The 25,494-nt window shown below is 31.3% G+C and overlaps 1 protein-coding gene across 1 annotated transcript; it reads right to left on the bottom strand.

Annotated features, from left to right (window-relative positions):
* Nucleotides 1-351: 351 nt before the first annotated feature.
* On the bottom strand, nt 352-25,471 carry LOC148604816 (uncharacterized). Its single transcript, XM_088550685.1, has 20 exons — nt 25,384-25,471; nt 24,441-24,587; nt 24,005-24,078; nt 22,631-22,726; nt 22,311-22,380; nt 21,242-21,316; nt 20,374-20,489; nt 19,959-20,080; nt 18,742-18,862; nt 18,227-18,459; nt 17,270-17,366; nt 15,986-16,113; nt 15,035-15,127; nt 14,137-14,202; nt 13,645-13,809; nt 12,701-12,817; nt 12,226-12,272; nt 11,307-11,440; nt 10,070-10,127; nt 352-8,289 (listed from the first exon to the last, which is right to left on the bottom strand). Exons 2-20 carry the CDS (start codon nt 24,500-24,502, stop codon nt 8,178-8,180), a joined length of 1,986 nt encoding a protein of 661 aa, XP_088406811.1. The 5' UTR covers nt 24,503-24,587; nt 25,384-25,471; the 3' UTR covers nt 352-8,177.
* Between the last annotated feature and the right edge of the window lie 23 nt (nt 25,472-25,494).

Below are 25,494 nucleotides of genomic sequence, written 5' to 3'. Positions count from 1 at the left end.
CTAGTGAGAAATTGTTACAATTTAATTTGACCAATTATTCAGCTTCTTTGCAAGCACTGTCATGCTTTGTTTACCCCAAAATGTTTGATATTAGGAAACCATTGAAATTGCTCAACTCATTGAAGTTGCAAACAATTTTCCTGTCTATGAGGCTATTGACATAATTTGGACAGACCATTAAAACAGAAAACACAAGTGGTGTATCCAATATATCACCCACTGGAGTGGGAGTATAATATCAAGTGGTAGGCATTAGTCACCAGGAATATAAATTCTATACCATGTTTATTGTTTTGGTCGAGACCAAGGAAACTTCAAAACATATTCTTGTACAAAAAGATAACAAATCAGTCAAAATATATGATACATTTTATTGAAGACAGACATGTGGACGGACAAGAACAGAGACATTAACATAGGCCAAACATAAGTAAATTCTTGGTTCTCGCACCTGCCCTTATCTTCTAATGGATTTTTCATTAAAAATTTTTAATACCACATAAAATGAAAACAAACTTCAAATTTAATTGTTAGTCCTTGTTTTATCACTAGAAACACTAAAAAAAACATCATATTTTACCAAATATGCCTCACTCCATCAAAATGGTGTAAGTACCAAGAATTTGAATGGCCTAAAGTTTTACCATACAGAGACAGATCTTGACACTTATTTGGTTGCTAAACACATCACAGTTTCTATTATTAGGAATTCTTTTAATAATTAAAGGCTTTTCAAAACAGATCTTGAAAATAAAACATCAAAGAAAGATCTAAATGATACATTGTGAAAGATGAGTACAATAGGATTTAGAAAATATGAAAGTAGTATGTGCTTATACCTACCTACCTAGTATTAAAATTATACCAATTACATGCACATTATTGCTTGGAAAATAATACCTTTTTCATTTGTTATGTCCTACAAGAAAACACAAAGTTTAAGCACAGCTTTCGTGTGTTAACACTTCTTAAACCTAAATAATGGGGGGAATCCTCATTGCTTCAAAAATTGTGAATGCCTCCTTTTGAATAAAAATGCATGAAACTTTAGGTTCTCAAGGTTACATGTAATGTAACTAAAACCAATGAATCCACATGCAAGTTGCACTGAGACAATTTATAAACCAAGGAGTATTTCTAATGAAGTAACAAATCAACAATGAAACAGGCTTGGTTCCATGTAACATCAGGCCTAAAACACCTAGAATAAAATGAAAACTTCCTTAAGTCCTTGAGTTTTTCACCGTTGTAGAAGGATTTGAATAAAATCTCAACTTTTCTTATACCATTCGTCCATTTGAATATAGATTCAACAGATCACTCTGAATTGAAAATTGGAGAAATTTGAGATTTGATGATGTGATTGTAAGAAATATAGAAAAGTGACTACATTTGTATAAGCATAAAATAACAATAAAAAGAGACAGTTTCATTATAGGTAAGAACAAAGAAATAGTGTTTCTGAGGTAAACAATATGAGGGACTAGGAGAAATACACTGTATACAATTAAATGTAAATAAACTAAAGATTCATAGGGCAATGTAAAAATGTTAAAATAACGACAATATACGAGTTATATCAGAATTTTAATATTCAATTCTGGTTACCAAATTTAAAATTCTGGAAGTAATAAAACATTTGAAATCTTGGAAACCTCACCTAAAAAAATATTGAAAGTGGAATCAATCTTTTTTTTTCTTCAATTTGCCATAAAATCTATCATTAGCTTTGAAGCAATTATCGTATTATATAGACAATACATGTATCTAACTTATTAGTCTTGTGCATTTGAAATGAGACCAATCTTTTGTTTCAAACCAAATGCAGAAAATCTTACGGTAATTATAAGGTTAACAGGGCTAGAACTATCAAGCATCAGAAACTAAAATTTCTCGTCGAAGTGCTAAAAAAACATTTAAAACTAAAGTATCACAATTTAAGTGTTAAACCACTCATGTCAATTTTGCTAATGCATAGGATAGAATATTTCGGCTTCCAACTGATACAAGTTAAAATCAAGTGTTAGATAAAACAAAACAACTTATAGCATGCAAAACAACACAAATCATCCTGTTGAAGACCATTTACACAATCATGTTTCTCCATAGTCATAGTTCATAGTCAGTAAAAAGCCACAGCTTATGTTTGTAGTTATAAATAGGCAGATCCAAAACAAAACTTTCCTATCGTATCCAAATTTTTATATTACAATAATTAATTATGTTTTAATTGATGCAAAAATGAAAACAACCTGGTTTTGGGCAGTTTTCACTTATAAAATAACCTAGTTAGCCAAAAAAAAAAAGATCCAACCAATAGGAAGGCTTGTTACAAATCTAAAATAAATAATTCTTCAAATTTAAATCTAATCACTATAATTGTTCACATCAAAGTTTATCAACTCTTGTACTATTATATAATAGGTAATTTTCAAGAGGTACTAATTTTGGTGTTTTTTAACGGCCTGTCTAAAAACGCAAAAGAAATTTTGTGAAATATTTACTCAAGGTTTAAGTACATAATGCGCCACTAAGCATCCGCCAAAACAAGCAAAGCCAGCATTTTTTTGTAAATCTTTCTGCCACAAAAATTGCTAAATTTGACACCCACCATACAGTAAGTAGGACTTATTTGTTGAATACCTTTCTTGCAGTTTTCACAAATAAGCCAATCTACCATCAAATTTGCAACAAAAATGAAAACGATCTATTGAAAATTATGATGCTCTAATGAAATTTATAAACTAATAACTCTCTTTACCCTTCATTATAACTTTCAGTTTCACTACTCCCTACTATTAAAAATTTATTGAACCATGAAATTTTTTTATCCAAAATCAATAGGAAATTCATAATATTAAGTCGGGGAGCAACGATGCATTTTTTTCTCAAACAATACATATCATGATATTGGATATGCTAAATGGTACGTATCATGATACATTTAAAGAGACATATGTCCTTCACAGGCGCCACCATGTTTTACAAACAAAGCCACTTATGCATGAGAGGAAATAAAAAGTTCAGATTTGATCCATCATTCCATTTGAAATAAAACATTTAAGCAATTTTTTTTTCTCCAAGTCATTTAAAAAATAATTTAGATATACTAACACTAATAAATCTATTTAAAAAATAGCATTGTATTGTTAGTACATGTATCTCAAAGAGGTCATGATGTACCGTAAACCATATCGTCCAAAAAAAATACCGTGATTTCGGTACATACGGTGTATTGTTAGTATCTCAAAGCGGCCATGATGTACCATGAACGATATCGTCCAAAAAAAATTACTGTGATTTCGGTACATACGGTGTATTGTTAGTATCTCAAAGAGGTCATGATGTACCATGAACGATATCGTCCAAAAAAAATTACTGTGATTTCGGTACATACGGTGTATTGTTAGTATCTCAAAGAGGTCATGATGTACCATGAACGATATCGTCCAAAAACAATTACTGTGATTTCGGTACATACGGTGAATTGTTTCCCCCTTAATATTAAGCAGGATAGTTACTAACATACTACATGTACCATCATTAAACTAATTTGATTTAAAGTATTCAAACTTTTTGATGAGAAAAAATTATTGTGTAAAAAGGCCTCAACTCACATTTTAAATAAATCTAAATGCTAATACAACCTGTAAAACCACAACATTCACATTAAATTAGATAGCAAAATTATACAAAAGGGGAAAAAAGTGAACTAGACTAAATTCTGAAGGATTTCTAATCAACTGTAATATCACATAATATATTGCACAAGTATCATACATTTGATTACATCATTCAAGTTCTAAAAGAATTATTAAAATGTTGGTCATCTTTTAAAAAAATACATCTAAGGCCTGAATCAAACATGCATAATTAAATTGTGGTTTGTTGCTCCTCTACCTACTCATAATGGCCCCCTACTAAAAAAAATTTATTTGCTTCTCAAAACAAAAATTTCATTCTTTCTTTGTGAACTTAACATACAGTTGTAAATATTGTCATGTTAGGTATACCCCAACTCATACAGGACATTTATATTGGAGAGAACAAAAAAAACATCATATGCCCCATCAGACCAAATTTGAATTTTAATCCATCAACTGGAAACAGAACTTTTTGTGATAATTTTCTTTACACGTTAAATACATAGTGAAAATGGCAAAGTCCCAAGAATCCTCTATGTTGACAGCAAAAGAGCTTACAACATATGCCTCACCTATATAAAGCCACACACACACCAAATTAGAAATTAACCCTTCCAATTAGGAGCCATGATAAATGCCACAAAATTTAGATGAACAAAGTGATTCCAATATACCATCCAATCATTGAGTGGAGGTATAGTTATTCAAATCTCTAGCTAGCATAAATAAGTTTTTTTTTATGGTTTGAGGTGTCTGTCTATCAAAAAAATTTTCCTACCAATCTTACTGAGCTCAGAGAAGGGGAACATGAAACAAACATAGTATCATATTTAGCCTAATAATGTTATTTTACTTGAAAAGGATTTATACCTTATTTAGGCATCATTTCACGATTGTATGATAAGGCAATTTGTACATGTTTTTTTTTGTCTTAGCATTTCCTATCCACTGGAGGAAAAGATTTGGTATCACATGTGGATATTGGTGAAGTTGTACAAAAAAATATAATACATGTACATGAATGTAAAGATCTAATGTAAAAAATGTTCCATTGAATATTGACACATTAAACTGAATTTGTTCAGTTGAATATCTGAAACATTAAAAATTACAGAAACAGAGTCCATCAAATAATTATTTATATTATCTTTATGGTAAAAATTAATCGATCTTATTTACTTCTCACAAAGAAAAAATCCTTGAGCTATGAACTAGTTCAGAAAGCTATAAAAGGCAACTTGTCACAAAGCTTCTAAAATTGAACTATATGATTCTTATTCACACCCAAATAGCAACTTGAATATTAGTATCAGCAATTAAATTTAAAATAATGGCAAAAACATTTACCTAAAGGTCATTACTTCAACAATAAAACAGTTATGGCACTATTTACACCTTGAAAAAAGCATTTTCAGTTGCTTTTTTCATCCATAACTATTTTCATTGCATCATGTGTCGAGACACACCAAAAAAAATACTTGAGGACTACAATACAATACTGCAGTTGATTTCTCATAAATGTAAGTTATACAGGGTTTAATATATTCTTTATATTTAGATGTCTTGATGTAGCATAAATTAAGGACCTAGGAAAAGGGACATAACTCTTGAAATCAGTGATATGTTTGTATCATATTCAATTTTACCAAAGCCTTTCAAGCTTTCCTTTGAAACAGAATGAAATCAGTCCAAGTTACTTTGATGCTTACATGAGATTGATGTAAAATGGTGAATACAAACGTTCCAATGATTTGTAAGAGTTGTGTCCCTTACCCTAGGTCTACCTCTTTAAATCAAAGAAAATTTTCATGCCATATTTTTTCCAATCAGCTACTTTTAATTTGTGATTGTTTGTCAAATGTATGAAATCTTCTATTAAGAAATCATTCAAAATCATTAAAGATCTTTCATAAAACTATAGAAAATAAAACTGCTGTGAAAATTTCCAAGTTTACAGTACTTATTCAGAAATCTAGCACAGATCTAGCAGTAATTATAATACTGAATAAATATTTATACACATATATATCTAATTCACAACCATAATTTATGAAGCATACTTCAACAAATTAGAGTAACAAGTTATATTGCTGTTTACCAGCATAAACATTTGCAAAATACATAGAAATTTTTAAAAAAAATAAAAAATAAAATTACTCAACTTAACTAAAATTACTTAACCTACCTTAACTATCCAAAGCATTGCCTAAACCTTTGCTAAGTTGCATACCTTGGGGAAAACATGTAAATGCATAGAAGTAAAGGATCAAATGCGATAGAATTTCATAGATAATTACTTCAACATGGAAGACAATTACAATAAAGGGTCGTTGTAAATACGGCAAGTTCAACATTGATGAATATATATAATTCACAACAAGAAGCTCTTTAAAATATTCAATTCAAATTATTGATTACAATTTTATATGAAGTGCATAAACAATCCTTATAATGCATTTAGCCAAGATTAAAAATAGGTGCAAAAATAACCAGAAATACATGTGTGTGTTTCCATGTTAAAGTATAAAAATACAAGAAATCCTTTCTTAAATAGGTATAACACCAATTTAAGCTATTGCCTACAGAACACAAGCTTTTAGTACAGTATAGAAGATTTCAAACTATATACATGTAAAAAATGAAACTTGACTGATCTACCCAGGCATGTTATTATATTTAATATGAACATGTGTATAAAATGTGACTTTTTCTTGAACCCTGACCCAAATGATACTTCTTCAATGGAGTTTTTAGGTCTGACTGATGCATACTAATACAAGGAACATTCCCTGCTAAGATGAAACCATTTGAAGATTTAACTTTATGTAAAAGCAGTGGGAGTGAAATAAGATTCATATTAGGCTAAAAAAATGTGCTAGGTTCTAAGGCCCCGTCACATTCCCTAAAAACCCTCCCGCATCTGCGATTTTTATTAAGGTAAAATGAGGAAATTTTATATCCATTCCTGAAATTTTCATATCCAGTCCGGAGTAAACTTTTAATTAGTTAACGGAATCGTCTGCGCGCTTGACAGAAAAGTAAAAAGTAAGATGCGAATGAGGCTGTTATTTAACATTGATCATTAAAAACGAAAGTTCGTCTCATGGTGGAGAGATCGCTCATATTTCTTGCCACATCTCATATTCCAGTCAAGTTTTAATGCCATGGAGTATTTTATCAAACTTCTCAACATCCTGTACATTTACAGCATTGTTCAATTTGATGAAATTTCTCGAAAAAAAAAAAGAAGAAAACTTGCTTCTGATAAAAAAAAAAGCTTCCCTCATGCATCATTTTTTTTAATGTGGCATGAGAACCTAGGCATTTTTTTGTATGGCCTTACCCAGTCACAATCTAGTTGTATGAAGGCATATAAATTTTAAATTACCTTTAAATCTAAATGAGAACAGCCTTGTGAAATTAAAATATGAGTTAGAAGTTGTATAAATAATGCCTGTTTTCTTTGGCAAGGTTGAAATGCAGGATTCATCATTTATACATGATGTAAATTCAAATTTATTGCAACATTTTAGAAATGCTTAAATTGAAATAATGAAATCTTACATTATGGATTTTTAAGATTCCTCATGCAGGATTTTTTTGAAAGTTGCAAAAATCATAATCCCGTTTTCTACTATAATGACAACATTGCAATAATGAATGCATCCAATAACTTCTACATATACAGCAGTTCTATTAGTCTTAAGGGCTGGAAAGTTTTACATATTTCAAACATGAATTTAACAACCTAGAAAACAATTGTTTTTTGGCAGTATTATGATTGTCAAGTTCAAAAGATTAGTACCCAAATTGTTTTATTCAAACTGTTAGGACATATACTTAATATGACCCCTAATCAAAAATGCTTCAGTTCTCCATGGTAACAAATTATGTTTATCTTTGGTTAAAATAATAACAATAGTAAAACATTTGAATATGTAAAATTGTGTAGTTAAAGAAATGCTTATAGCATATAGAGAAACAAAAGGAAGATTTAACATAGGACAAAATAAAACTTCTAAAATGCACCTCAATTCAACGATACCTATTTCATATAGGTAACTCTACCTCATTCAACATCTTTCTACAAATGTTATTAAAATAAGCTTTTCAAACTCTAATACCAAATTAATATCCAATACTGTAGATTCCGATACCCAAGTTTTTTCAATGCAAAAAAGCAAATTAATTAATAACCAAAATATATAAAACCAATCATTTTGAACTTAGAACCATAGAAAAATGATTTTTCAAAATATTGCAATCATAAAAATCTTATTTAGCTCAACACAGTCTACGTCAAAATAATATCTGAATAAACAGTACTGGTATGTTCTCAACATTCACAGTAAATCTCAATCAAAGAAATTACAAACTGAATAATTAACCATATCTAATATTTTACTGTTCAAAAGATGGAAGACTATTATCCATTCTTTTTGTCTTCTTATAAAACTTAGATGACCTCTCTAATATCATGCAGGCCTTCCTTTTCATCTTCCTCGATAAACGGTACTGTAGACATGTGACCTATCATGATGGTTTCTGTTCTGTATCTTTGTCATTCTTTTTACTGTCCTGTATTGTGGTGAATTGCTGGACACCAGATCTGGGGTGTGACCATGTGGTAATTTGTGTAACATGGCTGAAACAAATAACAATTTATTCATAACAGTAATTTTTTATCAACGAGCTGAAATATCTATAATAACTACAGTGAAATCTGTTTGAACCAGACCCTGAATAAATTGAACACCATTCTTCACAAGACATGTAATGCAACCCCGTTCTGACATATTTTCTGTAAAAAGAACACTTTGCATAGTCAAATCCAATAGGGGTTCAGTATAGAAAGATTTCATTGTACTAACAGTAAAATTCTATATTCTTTAGTGGCTATCCATTCTACACCACCAAAGTGACTATATATTGAAGAGGGGTTTGGACCAAGTATTGTATTTTGGTGTGTACAATATGCATTTATGTGTTGTGCGCAGTGCAATTTTGAAGGTCTAACCGTGTGAAAAAAGGTTTTTTAGACCTAGATTGCAGTAAAATTTTGTAAGACAAAAGACTGATATTTTGCACTGCTTGATGCAGTATTTCCTATGAAAATGTGAAGGAAAGAAACTTATATGCAGACTGAAACATCACGCAAAGATCAGTAGCTCCATAAATTGGACAATTTTAATTTTGAAGCTTCATAAAATTGACACAGGATGTATGAAATGGCTTCTAACATTTCTGGTTTTGGTGTGTATTATGCACACATTTTTACATTTTTCCAGAAAGTGTGAGTGTATTATGCATCAATATATCAGAATTTGGCCACGAAAAAAAGATTTTGGTACGAGAAAAACTTTGCGTAATGTAAACAAACAAACCGGAAGTCAAATGTTACTGAAAGAAATTTTATCTAATCAACAAATACATCTTTAAGTACCATTCTGTATAAGAATCAGGCAATGGGTGGCAAATCATATTTCTCAATTTGGTCTTTTTTGCCTCAAATATATTCCATACATCTAGAAAACAACTGAAAAGCTATTTAAATATATCCTGAAGCATCTGTGATGTAGAAATTTTTTGACTGCTTATATAGGGAAAGAGTGCAGGAAAATTTTCCCGCCATTTTTCCGAGTGCATTTCAACTAAATTTGATCTATCAATATCTTATTTTACAAACACTTTGATGGTTATTTCTGGTGTTTATCAGGTATACTTAATTGGTTAATGCAATAAAATCTCTGTGTTTTTTTTCCTTCACATGCCACACCTTATTTACATTTTGCCTGATTCTTAGATGGAGAAGAACTTAAGTATTAAATTTTTAGCGATTTTTTCTTCAAATCATGTTCAAATGGCTTAATTACATATTTCAAACAAAGGTTGTACAATATTTCCTACTTATTTAAAATAAAACATGGCTAGAAATTAAAATAAAACAACTAAAAACCAAAAAGGAACAATGTGCTTTTTTGTCAAACCCTTCTTATCAAATGCTTTTGCAGCTGTAAATGATCATTTAGAAACTTATTTTGATAGTTTCTTACAAGTTTCTGAGTGATTGTGGAAATTGGGTTAGGTGGGGATGAGAATCTAGAAATTTTGTTATTATGGCATATTACACAAATATGTGCAATAAACAAAAAAAAATGTTTTAAGCTCATTCTTAGGCCAAACAGGAACAAAACCTATATGAAAAGAACTCAATTTAAAATGTTCAGGGTGTTTTTTTGGCAAAACTTGAATAATGAATACATTAAATAAACCTTCACAACTGATTCAATATGTCAAAATGTATTTTACTCTTAATGATACTTGTCTTACAACATTCAGTCATATTCAGTTTTTAACTTATTTTCTTATAATTACCGTTACCAAATCTAAGTTCTTTCTGACCTGTGAGATTTAACATCACTTACTTGATATAATACTTCATACCATCAGATGTATATGCTTCTTCCCAACCATATGGCAATGCTGAAATAAAAAAAATCTCTCATTATAACTGCTGAAACAAAAATGGTCTACATCATTTATACCCCTGTCCCCTTTCAGTGTTTTAATTCTGTGAGTATGAAATGAAAAATAATAGCTAACAAAAAACAAAATAGAGCTTCAATCTACAAAACAATTAGTAAAATACCTGAAAACATTTTTGAGCTATCATGTGATGTGATACCAAACAGACAATAGATGGACAGACAATCAGTAGCATAAAAATGAAAGACAGGAATAAAAATTAAATTTGTGTCTTGAAATGTCTACCCTACCATGGCACATGATAATTTTTTTTATTTAGTCCAAATAGATTTTTAAAGTTTATTTCATGTATTATCTTAAGGTGTGTATGTAACATATTGTTAATGCAGTCTGTTTCTAATGACTAAATCTTTATTACCAAAGCTAGAGGTTACTAGAGCTTCCAAAAACTGTATTCAAGTCCACAAAGAAAATATTGAGTTAATTGTTAAATGTAAAACCATTAAGATAACCTATCTACCTTTTGAGTCCTCAGACTGTAATTATGTTCCCTATGACGTCAAATTTTATTAAAATCCCTTGAACAGTTCAAGTGGACTTGCACTTACAAGTTTGCTTTACTTCTTTATGCTTTCAAAGGGTATGGCACTGGTTGAGTATGTAGTTATTCCATCACAGCTTTTCTTAAATATCTTGTTTTTATTACATTAGAGCACTGACAAATTTTCTGACTTTGATTTCCCTGGATTTCAGTAGTTATCCCACCAAGGATTTTCTTAAATATCATGTTTTTATTTTTTCTGAGTTTGATTTCCCTGGATTTCAGTAGTTATCCCACCAGGGATTTTCTTAAATATCATGTGTTTATTTTTTCTGACTTTGATTTCCCTGGATTTCAGTAGTTATCCTACCAGGGATTTTCTTAAATATCTTGTTTTTATTTTTTCTGACTTTGATTTCCCTGGATTTCAGTAGTTATCCCAGCAGGGATTTTCTTAAATATCATGTTTTTATTTTTTCTGACTTTGATTTCCCTGGATTTCAGTAGTTATCCCACCAGGGATTTTCTTAAATATCTTGTTTTTATTTTTTCTGACTTTGATTTCCATGGATTTCAAACAATAAGTTCACACCTGAAATGCTCTATTATAACACATCGTCATCCATTATACTTACGTTCTGACTCTATAATGGATCTAACTGCACATACAACCTCTTTGGCTTCAGCAGCTATTGTTTTAGGTGAAAGTTTCTTATGTTTGCCAAGGTAGGCAGGTGGTCTGGTCCCTCTCGCAGTCTCTCCCTGGTTCCTGAAAAGACGGGAAAATATAATGCCATCAATTATCATTTTAAAATGCACGGTTAAAATCATGTGGAGGTTGTTATCTCTTTGAACTGGAAGTAATATAAAGCATCAAAATATAATTTTCTGTCTACCAGACATTTTTGTGATTTCAATGTGCCGTATTGAAAATACATGATTTAAAGAAATAACATTGATCTGTTGAGTATTTTCCAAGAAAAATACTATTTATTCTGAGTATTTCTGGAAACAAATTTCTTAATAGATGGAAGAAACTCCAGCAACTTAATTTCTGTTTATAAAAACCATTCTGATGCATCTCTGGGGAGTAATGAGTTTGAATAATTTTTTTTTTAAATTCCTTGTTTAATAACAAATAAACCCAACTATGAACAGTTTTTTTCTCTCTTTAATTGACAGCTTATGGATTTTGAGCTTTTCGATATTTTGAAAATAAATATCTTAATCAGTTGGAGAAGAGATGCTCCTTGAGATGCAGCTCAATAAAAATGCAGAGATGGAACCATGAATATTCTTGGCAACTATAGACTCAACATTTAATCTTGATACAACATGATTAAATACCTGGTACATGTATTTGACACAGTAATAAGTTTCTGAAACAAAATGAATGTAGTCATAGAACTAAAAAAACTGAAATTAAACATGTAATTTACATAATCCAATATCTAAATTCTATTTGAAAAGTCTTCTTTTTTTAGCATTTTTGGTCCCTTCATCTGAAACAGTTATGATAAAACACCAAAACTCAAGGAGGATTGATTAATTTACCTGACATTAAGAGTAGAGCTCCCTCCTGTCATAGCTTCATGTACATTCTGTAATACATTAATTTATAGAAATAATTATAACAAACTTTGTTTGAACATTTGTTTACCATCATATTAAATTCATATCAAAGACATACATGTACAATCAGTTGTTAAGTACAGCTCTGCCTAAAAACCAGGCAGGGGTTTGTAATGGGTGATTCATGAATTCCTTTATCCCAAATATTTTTTATTGCAAATCCTTCTGTAGGCCCCATAAAAACTGTATTAGGAAATATAAGTGCAAATAAAAGTAGTCCACTGGAGATATTAAAACTTAAAATCTGGTTATGTTCTACTACAAAGAAAGGTACAGGAAAATTTCCCTTTTTCAATGCCACTTAATTACCATTAAAAAATAAATCAAATCAAATTTTCTGACAGTCAATTTACTAAAACAATTTCCTCAACTATATAAAGTTTGTGAACATGATTACCTCAGCAAATTGCAGTAGTTTTTCTGTGGCGACTTCATAAGTCTTCCTATTAGCATCGGATTTCCTCAACTGGCAAGTTAATACGGCTATCTTTTGTTGAGCTGCTGGGGTGAATTCCTAAAACAGGATGAATAGTTCAACAGATGGTAATTACTATGACAATTTTTTTTTACTACGTATAAGGAGGGGGTGTTATCATTTTCAAATTTTTTTCTGATTTAATTATTTATGACTAGACTAATCTCTTTCCTGTGTATGGTTTATTCTCTTCAGTATTATGTTCCAACTAAATTATCCATCAAATTAGTAACTTGTGTTTATTGTAGTGACAGCAAATGAAAATAGCATATCATAAATGAGGACGCTTACCCTACCAGTGCACCTGGTCCATGTTATCAGTTCATAGTGAAGTCTGAATTGCTTATTTATTTCTGTTACTTTGAATGTATTATTTTGGTTATTTTGTGTTCTTTGTTCTGTTTGTCTGTTTTTCATGTCTGGTCTTTGTCCCTGGATTACATACTTTTGATTTCCGCTTAATCTTGGTTCCCTTGATTACTCTATCATTAAGAGAGGTGCATTGTACTATGGGTTGCTCAATGCTAGGGAAAACTAGAAAAGTTGCAAGTAAAGCTTGTTAGGTGTTATCTCCACACCCCAGAAACCATATAGGAAACATTTAAATTCATTCAAATGAAAATGCAAAGAAAAAGGGAAGTGCACAATGGCATTTTTTGATGAAGAATGTGTGCAAGTTTCATCGAATTCCATTCAGTGGTATCAGTAAATTTGCAGATAGAAACTTGGCATGTTGGACAACATATTCATCATATTCCTACCTTTTAACCAGGGGATATAAAAACTTTTCTACATTCAAGATTACATGTGACAGAGTAGTGATAAGTAAGGAATAAAAAGGTTTCTCAGTACTACTAAGAGCATACCCCTTGGTATCTCAGCTGTTGTTTAAGTTTGGCTATTTCTCCCTCCAATAGATGGACAACTTCTTCATAGTCTTGTTCCATATTTCTGGCAGCTCTTTGGGCCTGCTCAGCTAATTGGACTTTGTCCCTCAAAGATCTCGTCTCATCCACTGCTCCCATAGCTCTCTTAAAGTTACAGTGCCAAAAGTGAATACTAGAACTATCTCTAAGTTTACTTTATCTACCATTCTGTTTAGTAGTACATATATAAATGTCTTGTCTTCAACGGAAAAAAAGAATTTATGCATTCTAATCTAGTTGTAATGAAAATCATTCAGATTTGTAAAGAACTATGATATTAAGAGTAAAATAAATCAGAATTTTTAAAACATAGAAAACATTTTATTATCTTTAAGTATGTTAATAACCTCATGCTGTTCCACAGTGTATAAGGAGAAAATGAAATATTTATGACATAAAAGCTTTTGTCTTGCTAAGTTTTTAGTAGTGTACCTTTTTGATTTTTGCTAACTCTTCTTCTGCCAAAGTTTGGTAATGCTCTTTCTCACTTAAGGCTGTCTGAAAATGACAAAAACAGTAAATTAAACCACAAGATATTTCCTACAAATCCATTTTAACTGCAATTAAGACATACCACCTGAAGAGCTATTTTTTTAAATCACCAACCTATTGTTTAGTTAATATTTTTCCAAATTTTCCTAGATACAAGCTTCTTGGGACATTTCTTCTGAATTGCTTATAAAATTCAAGAAAGAAACTTGAAAGAAAGTCAGCCCTCTGACTCTAGTAACTGAATATTTAAATTTCAGTATGGCTGCTGATTCAAGATCAAGAAAATGGAAAATAACATAGTATTAGATTCCTATGATATTTCTTTTTTGAAAAAACTCAAACAGTGACTTTATTTACAGGTGCAGAGCCCTATTTACATAACAGCTTTGGATGTCAGAAAAAGGTCAGAAGTACTAATTTCAAAAGTGGTGTATCATCACAAGGGTGATTGAACATTACAGAACTTGAAATTTATATAAAAAAAAGGACTTCTATTAGGACATTAAATGATACCCTACCAGCCTGCAAAAGATTTTTGGGGTAAAAACATCTTTAAATGGCCATAAATCATCTGATCAAAATGAAATTTGCACTTGACCTGTGTTTAATGATACACAATAGCTATACAAAGTTTGAAAAAGATCTTTCCCATATCTACTAAAGTTATCTTCTGAAAAGCTTTTGAGGCGGACAGACAGATGGACACGCAACCTTTCTGTGGATATCACATAATATTTATCCACTTCATGTTACAGAGTATAAAATAAAATTATTTAGGGCATTATATTGCAATTACAATACTGCATCACATCCATTTCTGTTTCAATCCTAAACCAACCTGCAGTCTTTGTACTTCATCCCTCAATTGATCCCGTTCCAGACGTATCAAGTCTAGGTCCTCTTTCTCAGGAATGTTTGATAAATCAGGAATCTGAAAAAATATATATATATAATGCATCCTACATAAAAAAAATGATGTCAACTTTAGCATGAAAACTATCATAAATTTCCAATCAGGTTTACCTGTAAATAAAGCAAAATGATAGTACAGGTGTACTTTCTATCTTGTATCATTTTTCTTTAAATATTGTGAATATTGACTAGATCTAAATACATGGCATTCCCATAATAAATTTTTGATCATAATATCAAGCTTCTTCAATGAGTACCTGCAGAGAAAAGAGTGGCACAAAATTTGTTAGGCTACATCAATTAAGTTAGTAGATTCTCATCCAAACCAATCCAATCCAAAAAGCCCAGCCCTAAATATTTTTTTTCATATTCTATTTTTTTCTGCAGTTCAAAATTTCAAAAGTTTGAAATCATATATATTTCTGTATGTTATCTGAATTTTGTTGGTAGATCTATATGTAATTTAAATCCATGTATAATAGTGGTATGCATATTTGAGGACATATGCAAGCTTAGCCTGCTTTCAATTTATTCAGATTTTCCAGTTTCTGAAAAAAAAATCCTCCCAACATCCCAATTTTTAAGTCACTGATGGATGAGAATCTATAAATTAACTTAATGGGGCCTTATAGACGATAGGCAAAAATACACAAAACTACAATGGGTAAATCTCATATCTAAAAATTAACAGGGCTACAGCCTACTACCTATGCATGTCCACATAAATAAGAATCACTAAGCTTTTGTTGAACAAGTACATTTGATAGCCAAAAAGTACCTTTCTTAACCATTAAATAGAAGCCTACATTGAACCAGTACATTGGGTAGCCAAAAAGTACCTTTCTTGGCCATTAATTAAACACAAGTTTAACTATACCTGATGTTTAAATGGAGGAGGTTCCACCAAATCTGTAAGGTCACTAGCAGCAAACAACATTGCTCCAGTAGTGATATTACGTTCCTCTAACTCGTGACGAAATACTTCTTTCGCTACAGCCACAAAATCTGAAAAAAAGGATTTACTCATTAGTCTAAGAGTCTTGTAAAGGAGCTGATGAAGAAATCATGCTAATAGAGCAGTCATATAGTTTCATCTGAATTTTCTACATGATGATCAATTCCATTGGTGATTCTTTGCATTCATAATTATTATTCTTACTGGGCTGATATTTCATTACAAGTTCAGTTTTCAAATTCAGAAATATGTCACAGAAAATATAGAAATTTTAACCAAAGACTTCCCACAAACCTGACATTTATATGTGGGAGATTTTAATTTTCATTTAGTCTCCCCTAATGTGGGAGGGTTAGCAGGTATGAACACGATCAGCAAATCACTACTGACAACATAGTGTCATACTGACTGACATTGCAAATAATAAGGTGGAAAGTCTGTTGTGACTAGACAGAAAGTATCAACATCAAATGTTGTCCAAAAGTCCTTTTTTCAAATTTACAAAATGCAAGCCATTTTAACAAGTTTTCCAAAGGGACATATCCAATCAGCACACTATGATCTGATTGGAGGTCTCATTGAGGAAAGGAAGAACAGTCAACATTTTCCTTGAAAAGTTAATACTATTTTCACGGCCCAAGTACCTAAATGGTTTGAAATAACTTATTTATAAGCATTCAAGTACTTATCACAGCACCAATAAATCAACTATTTGAATTTGAAGTCTACTGCTGTCCATTGCTTCTATGGGACAGTAAACCAGTCTGTCAGGTTGGAAAGTTAATTCCCTTTGCTTAAATTTTTTTTTTAAAAAAGGCAAAGTTGGGAATGTGAAAAAAAAAATATTAGTCAAAATATAATACTAATACCTTCTATTAGGTCCTTAAGAACTGACATTAATGTACATTTAGCTTCGATTGCCCAGGCTCTATCCTATATCTGTATATTAGCCTGGGTTTATTCCATAGAGGATTTTTAATGAAAAGACCTGGAAAACTGGACTATAGGATCAGGAATTTCAAATTTTATATGATCATTACTATCACTGATGTTATGGAAGTAGCCAGACAGTATCTCCCAGCCATGATAACGAACGATTAAAAGGATCAAAACCAATTAATATATATTGTAGATAGAGGGAATTCAGATGAGGACTACTTTGCCTTTCTAATGGTCTTAAGATTAATATTATGACTTATAACTGACCTCCATACACTACAGTTCCTGCAGAATCTACCAATAACTTCTGTCTCATCAATATCTGTTGTTCTGCTGTTGGCTCCAAACCAAGGTATTGTAATGCCTGTCAATGAAGATAAAAATTACTCATTGAAAAAAGACAGTGAGTAAAACCTTACCAACTTTGATTTATTGTTCTTCCTATCATACCAGTAATTTTTTTAGGTCACATAAAGAGTAGAAATCTGCTATGTAGCAGAAGAAAATCATCCCTGAATGTAAATAAAAGAAAATTGTTCCTGAGAGTACAGGGTATGACATTAAAGGCTGTCCTATTGCCTGGGACAAGTAAAATTGTTCCTGAGAGTACAGGGTATGACATTAAAGGCTGTCCTATTGCCTGGGACAAGTACAATTGTTCCTGAGAGTACAGGGTATTACATTAAAGGCTGTCCTATTGCCTGGGACAAGTCAAATTGTTCCTGAGAGTACAGGGTATCACATTAAAGGCTGTCCTATTGCCTGGGACAAGTCAAATTTTTCCTTAGAGTACAGGGTATGACATTAAACGCTGTCCTATTGCCTGGGACAAGTACAATTGTTCCTGAGAGTACAGGTTATGACATTAAAGGCTGTCCTATTGCCTGGGACAAGTACAATTTTTCCTGAGAGTACAGGGTATGACATTAAAGGCTGTCCTATTGCCTGGGACAAGTAAAATTGAAATTCATACATTAGTAAATGTTCAATAATACCTGCCGGAAGGACAACTAAATTTCTCTAAAGTTTTCAACATGGATTATTAGTAGAGGACAACGTAACTTTTGCTTTGGGCAAGCGAAATTTTCTTCAACCTACCTGATATGACAAGGTTCTCAAAAAAAAAAATTACTTATGTCAGTCCCTGAATTAGTTCAGGAACTGTACAAATATACATGTTTTAAGAAGCTTGGACAGAAACAGATCCTGAAGATTTAGACTTACAACTTCTAGTTTCTCAATCTTTAATCTCACATGAGGATCTAGAGATAGTTTTCGGGATTGAGACATATTCTTGGATTTCGGTAATCTACTAAGACTATGTTGTGTGAAGACTGAAGAAGAAGCATCACTATGTGTTGAAGTACCAAGAGGTCTGACCCCAGGAACAGGAGAAATATCCTCTGGAGGCAACATGGATGACAGTGAACTCTCTCTGGGTCTCGAACCTAAAGATCCTGCAATGCAAAGAAGAAAAACATAAAAATTGAGAAAATGATACTACCAATATATTTAAAAACAACAAGTAAGTAAATGAGAAAAATGCATTCCTATTTAAAGTTCAAAAATTAAACTAACATTGCAAACTTCACATTTTCTTAAGATCAAAAATAGGCTCCATCAAATAATCATTTACTTTACATAAAACCATGAAGTCATGTAATGAAAACAAAAAATCATAATTACGAAATTTAGATATTTTAAAGAGAGTCTACATATTCTAGATACACTGTTCTTACCCTTGGCATGAGGAGTAGAAGCCATACTTGGAATCATGATTCGATAATGAGGGTCACTGTTAGTCCTTTTTGGGATACCATTGTATTTGATATGTTCTTCACTACTGCTACTACCATTCATCTAAAATAATCCATGTAATTACTGTAAATTAACAGGTATGGTTGTTCTTCCATACATAGTACTGTTTAGGTTCTTGTTTTACATACATAGTACTATTTAGGTTTTTGTTTTAATGTGTTCAGCAATATGCATGTAAAATTATTTGCATAAATTGAAAGTAACTCAGACCCAATGCATTTTGAATCGTAAGTTAGTTACTTATTTAAATACAAATATGTATTTTTTGTGGATCTTAAACTAGAGCCTGAATCACTCACCTTGTTAAAGTTTATCTTTTAAGAGCAATAAATTTAACAAGGAGTGTCCAACAATTTTGACTCAACAAGACTTTAGTAGGACTATCTTAAGGATCATTTCAGCAATTGAAAGTTTCTTTCTATGTATTATAGTTCTCAAGATATGGGCTGACAACTGAAAAAAGGGCATTTTTCATCTTTCAAGGGCAATAACTCTTACAAGGAGTTGCCTGACAACTTTGATCCCTTAAGACTTTTGAAGGCCTTATAATAAGGGTCATTTCAGCAACTGAAATAATTTTGCTAAACCTAACGGTTTTGGAAATATATGGGAAAAACTATTGTCTGACACCAATCTTCTATTTTTAGTAACAGCAGCCATGTTTTTCAACAGATCGAAAATCCCCATATCAGTTCTATGCAGGATACCCCAAGGAACATTCATACAAAGTTTGGTTCCAATTAAGTGGTATCAGAGGAGAAGAGTTTTGAAAAATTGTTGAAGACAACAGACGACGATAACGATAGACGCCAAGTGATGGCAATAGCTCACATGGCCTTTGGCCAGGTGAGCTAAAAAGGAAAAAAGCACCACAAATCATGATAAATCTACACACATCATTGTACCATAAACGTTTATGAAATAATTCCATTATTACTGTATTAGAATGAAAACACTTCTTTATTTGATGGTGAATCATTAGCTAATAGGAAGATAAAAAAAAAAACTTTATACATGAATTTAGTCTGTCTGAGTATGTACGGCCAAAACCTGGACCTAAATCTGAAGTCCTTTCTTTGACCATTTCCAATCCCTCAGGAGATAACTTTCAGGCCCCTTTAAACCAATTAAAACAAACCTGTGCTGAGTATCTACTGCCTGATCCCGAGCTGGACCTTGAGGCCTCTCTTGGACTGTGTTTCCCATCACTTAATGAACTGTCAGCATCCACATTGGGTGATTTTCTATGAGTATCTGTGCCTTTTTGATTAAAAACATGTCTGGTTTAATACACATACATATAATTACAAAAATTATAAAACTGACTAGAAAAAAAAACATCAGTAAATGTAATTAATTTCATTATGATGTTTGTTTGTTTGTTTGTTGGGGTTTAACGTCCAAGCAGCAATATTTCAGCTATGTTCAGACGAAAATTCATGATGATACATAACCCAGACTTTGGATGAATTTATCATGAAAATTGTGTGAAGCAAATTATAAATCAAAACAATGAAGTCCTGTGAGACAAATGATGTTTTGATATTTCTTACCATAACCAGAAGGTGTTGTAGCTCTGGATGCTGATTTATTCAGTGAATCATTAGGTACAGGTGTACAGGGAAAACTATATCCATTTTGTTTCTCTATTATCTCCTGGAACTCATTCCTGAAATCACATGACCTATTATTAGACCTTCCATACATTATCACAAATATACACAAATTATTCCTTTTTTATCCAATTTCCTTGAATATTAGACAAAAAGTTTTGATTTCTCATTGGTAGCTGTAACAAAATATGTTATGTTAGAGATCATAAAATATAAAACAATTCTCCACTAACAGGAATTTAGTATTCAGTTCACAACACAGTAAAAACAAAAAGGCTTTGATTAAATGTTAAATATAGTACAGGCATGTACACTATTGGTAAAATACACAGTCACTGGTAAAACCAATTCATTGCTCCTTTTGTTGCAATAAAACATTGCTCTGTTGTGATGTCTACAAATTCTTACTGAATGGTTCTTTTGGGAATACAAGTGTTTTGTTAATATATTTCAGATATTTTATTTTTGTTTTGCCTTTCAGATGGATTGTCATTTCTTTTAGAAATAATTTTACATAATTCAAACTTTAAGTGAACTCCGAATAAACTTAGAATAGCATAGTTCACATGCACAACTTGCATAATTCACACAAAACACTTCATGTACTCTTTATCACAATAACTTTCAGATAGCATAGCACTTCATAACATAGTGCTATATTGGCCTAAGGTGAACATTTATATATCACAAAAGTTTGTGACACCCACTGTAGGTCATGTAATCTCCATTTTCTCAAATATTTTTACAATCTTTAACTAAACTACAGTTATCTACTGCTAAGTTAATGAATTAGTAGTACCCATCATACCTTGCTATTTGATCTCTACATATCACCATGACAACATGATTAGTAGCGGAAGCTTGTCGCAGTATTGCAACTGCCCTGTAATAATAGCAAGAATAAGGTAGTGTAGAAATTAAAAAAGAGAAAAAAAATAATATATACTTTATAAGTTCCATAAATTAGATATGTGTTGATATACACTCTCATGAGGAACTTCATTTTTCCTGGAAATAATTTATAGACATTTTTGACTTGTAAAGACAGTATTAGATCACAAAACTGACACTTTGATATGTATTCATAGATGAGATTCAGATTTTTAAATGTCAATTTTTTTAAAAGTATTTTAATGTTGGCTTGCAACACCTTTAATATGCATAGAATAACTGCTTTAATATACTTAAGGGATTGGTGTTAGGACTGTTGATACCCAACCAACCCTTTTTTTTTCAAATTTCCAGAAATATTCCATGTCTCATCCAGACTCAGTTTATAAAAATGGTTAATTAGTAACTTCTGTTTCACACTATTTCTTCAAAAAATGGTTACAAATTGATTAAAACTGGTACAGGTATTGCAGTTGGGTTGCATATTCTTTGATGGAGATGTTTCGTTATGTTTGTGCTGGTAAAATTGGTTGCCAAGATTAAGTGAATAATAACAACAACACTAGGTCTCTGGCACGAATAAAAGATACTGTAGAAAAAAATCAAATCTATAAAACTGATCACTTGGCCCACATTTTCACAACAGTTGGATGAGAATCTTGGAATTTTTTTATTATGGCCTTACATTCACACTCTTTTGTGTTATTAACAAATGTATTTTGGACTTAAAATAACACAATGTAAACTCAAAAAGTACATGTAGGAGCATTTCAAAAGTTCTTTTTCTCATAAGATATAGTTTACTTTGCCATTCCTTTGAACTTAGTTTTCTAGTATAGCAGGGAGATTATGTGATGTCAATATATTAATTTTTTCAATTAATGTGTGGTAGGACAGCCTACACATGATGTAGTAATATGCTCTCCTGTTACAAATATTAATTATGTTTTTTTTTTGTTCAATATATCTTCTAAATTCAATCATACCTTTCATTAGTAACTCCATCCAGACTTTCATCATTGACCCTTAAAATAAGGTCACCTGAATGCAGACGACCTAAAAATTATGTTTAAACTGGTATTTGACTTGACATTTAAACAATATTTAATACAAAATTTGTTAAAATGGGGTTGCAGTATATTAGCATTATATATTTCTATAATAATCCATTTGTTGTATAGGAATTGTCATTAAAATGAAGTTTGTTATCAACAATGTCATGACTTTAAGCAAAATTTGCATTAGGTTAGGAAAATATGTGAATAGATAACATGATGACTTTTGGTTGCCCGCTGTGGTGACTTACCATCAATATCAGCCAATCCTCCTGGTAGTACACGCTTCACAAAGATACCATTATCATGTTTACCATCTAAACTACAACCGCCACAGATCTTAATACCTACATAAAAACACATTTATAAAAATAAAAAGACTCATAAATAGAAGTTAAAGTACTGATTGAACACAACTACATATCCTAAAGCTACACACTGCTGAAAGGATTGCAAAATCTACAGAAAAAATCCACCAGAATACTTAAACACAAGTATCAAAATTAGCAGGCTATGTGAGATCACAACCAATTGAACTTCTAAGCCTTTCTTGTTTACACATAAGAAAAACTACAGAGGCACAAGGCTGAAGAATCTGTCCAGAGTTTGTCAGATCTGATTCTAAGTTATAGTTAAACTGGTTGAATTTTTTACCATTACTTTTTTCTTAGCTCCTGGCTTCATTCCAAAATTCTTGGAAGAGTTGTTGTTCTTTATTTCTAGTAATATTAGCACTATCTGATGGATGGAATTACTTTAATACATGTATCGCCACAATTCTAATTTTTCTTCAAGAAATAGTCATTTCTGCATCCGAATTATTTTAAGAGTAACGGAAATGGCCAAGTAGTTTCTATTGGATCAATACAAAGATAAATGAATGATTCAGTAACTGATTACCTCTACATCTTTATTTAATTGTCAGTTGAGACAGTGGTAAATTTTTTGACATTTCTAACTTCAAAAGTGTACACTTTTTAGAAAAATAATTCGTAGCTCAATATTCATTTCATGTTATGTTCTCAATGTCAACATAATTCCCAATAATTTTTTGTGGGTAGGTTCAAAGCACAAGTGATGACGAACTGCTTGGTTATTAGTATTGAGATTTCTACATTGTACATATATAAGTTAAAATAGCAAAAATTATATGAGTATTTCCGATCAATGTTCAACACATCACCTTTTACTATAATGTTTACCAAGTTTCATAAATTTTGGTTGTAAAAAAGAAGCAACGAAAAACTGTTTTTTAATATATTTGACACATTTCTAAGGTCAAAGGAGCATTATTAACTCACAGGAAAAAACAGACCGATATTTCCTGCCAAAAATAATTGGCACTTGTACATTTGTATGTTCATCTTATCCCTCAACTTCCTCAAGAAGTTTCAAACTTTTCTTCATATTGCATCCTAGTTGTCTACCAAGCAAATAGAAATGCTTGTCCATAGTTTCATTGATACCTTGATTGCAACACATTCACAGGTAACATATATTAGTGTTATTTCCAATGATCAGTGTTTCTCTTTACTTTCCTTTATTATTTTGCCACTCAAAAAATCAAAATGCAGGCAATTTATTGGATTCTGTAATTTCAAATCGCATGTCCTTGAATTTCTTACCGAGTCCTTTAGAACAATCGTGGAACTCGATTTCCTCAGCTGCTCTAGTCACATCAGTAAGGTCTTCTTCGTGGCTAAAATATATAGAATGAACAAAACAATTTGTATTATATATGTACTACCAACAAATTTGTTTGTTAAATACAAATCTAGCATTCCAAGAATAGAATAATACATCAAAACTATCATACTTATGAGCCTTTGCATTTATAATAAATATACAAAACATTTTGATGTACATGGTAATGTATATTTGTCTTATTGACCTTAAGAAATGCCTTTATATTTTATTTACTCCTCAAAGTCTACATGTTTCATATACACTTTATTTCATAATATGTCACCAATGACACACTGTTGTGGTGCAAATCTTGTTCCATTTGTGGGTCCCTTTTAAGGTCAAACACTGTTGTAGACATAATCTATTCATACAAACCTTATTCCATTTGTGAGTCCCTCTTGACCTATGACTTGGGTTAAACACACTGTTGTGGACATAATCTACTTTAGGGTAGATATTCATCAGGATTCTAAAGTGTCATTGAGATTGTCATATAATTTAAAAACCAAGCTATACAGGAACCTGAAATTGTATAGCAATGGTTGTTCATTAACACACATATCTGCAGTCAACCTCAATATTTTCCATAAAAATTAATCTACCAGTCAAGTAGGTTCTGAAAATCTTTCAGTCACTGACATAAAAATTTTGATATTTAAGTTGATGATTCATAGTAAAATCTGGGAATTACTGAATGATTATTAAAAAACATCAATGAGATCATAAATTTGTTTGTCCTTGATTGGCTAATCTGACTGAACACATAATAGTAGTCTAGTTAATCACAATTATCACTGCAACCATTTTAATAAAGTATTAGGATGTTTTCTTATTTTTTTATTTTATTTTCCTAAGTGCCATCATGATGTACGCTTTAAAACACCACTTTTTTTCCCAATGCATTTAAAACCATGAAATGCTGCTTCAATGACGTATACATATACATGTAAATTTTAGTCTTGACATTTATTTCTTTTTGGAGCAAATTGGGGTCCAAATAAAACATTTAGCAAATGAACAAGCTCCAAGACTCACAGAATTTAGACATATATCAAGAAACCTATGTGTTGTTGACTTCCTCATCACAGTTCAAAGTATAATTACAAAGGTCTTCCAAGAAAATCAACATCTTGGAATGAATATTACTATGACAGATTTATTATACTATAGTGAATACAGCTGCTGTTTTGATAAGAGCCTAAAGAGGTGTTTCAAGTTTTTAAATGTATTGACTTTGTGTTACACTGTCTCGTCCACATTTGTAATTTTCATAGTCGAATGTTTAATGTTGGCTTGAAATTCAATATATGTAGAGTACCTGACAACTTATATCGGCCATAAACAAACTGTTTGTCTGCATAAAAATTCTTTCAGAAAGTTTTCTTCAACCGGAAGCAAGTTTCCTTTTCTAGCGCAAGCGCAAATCGCT

This window comes from Perna viridis, chromosome 10 (assembly GCF_037379345.1).
Source record: "Perna viridis isolate PV_CMFRI_1.1 ecotype Kerala chromosome 10, ASM3737934v1, whole genome shotgun sequence".
Taxonomy (NCBI): Eukaryota; Metazoa; Mollusca; class Bivalvia; order Mytilida; family Mytilidae; genus Perna; species Perna viridis.
This window is presented reverse-complemented; position numbering and strand designations above follow the sequence as displayed.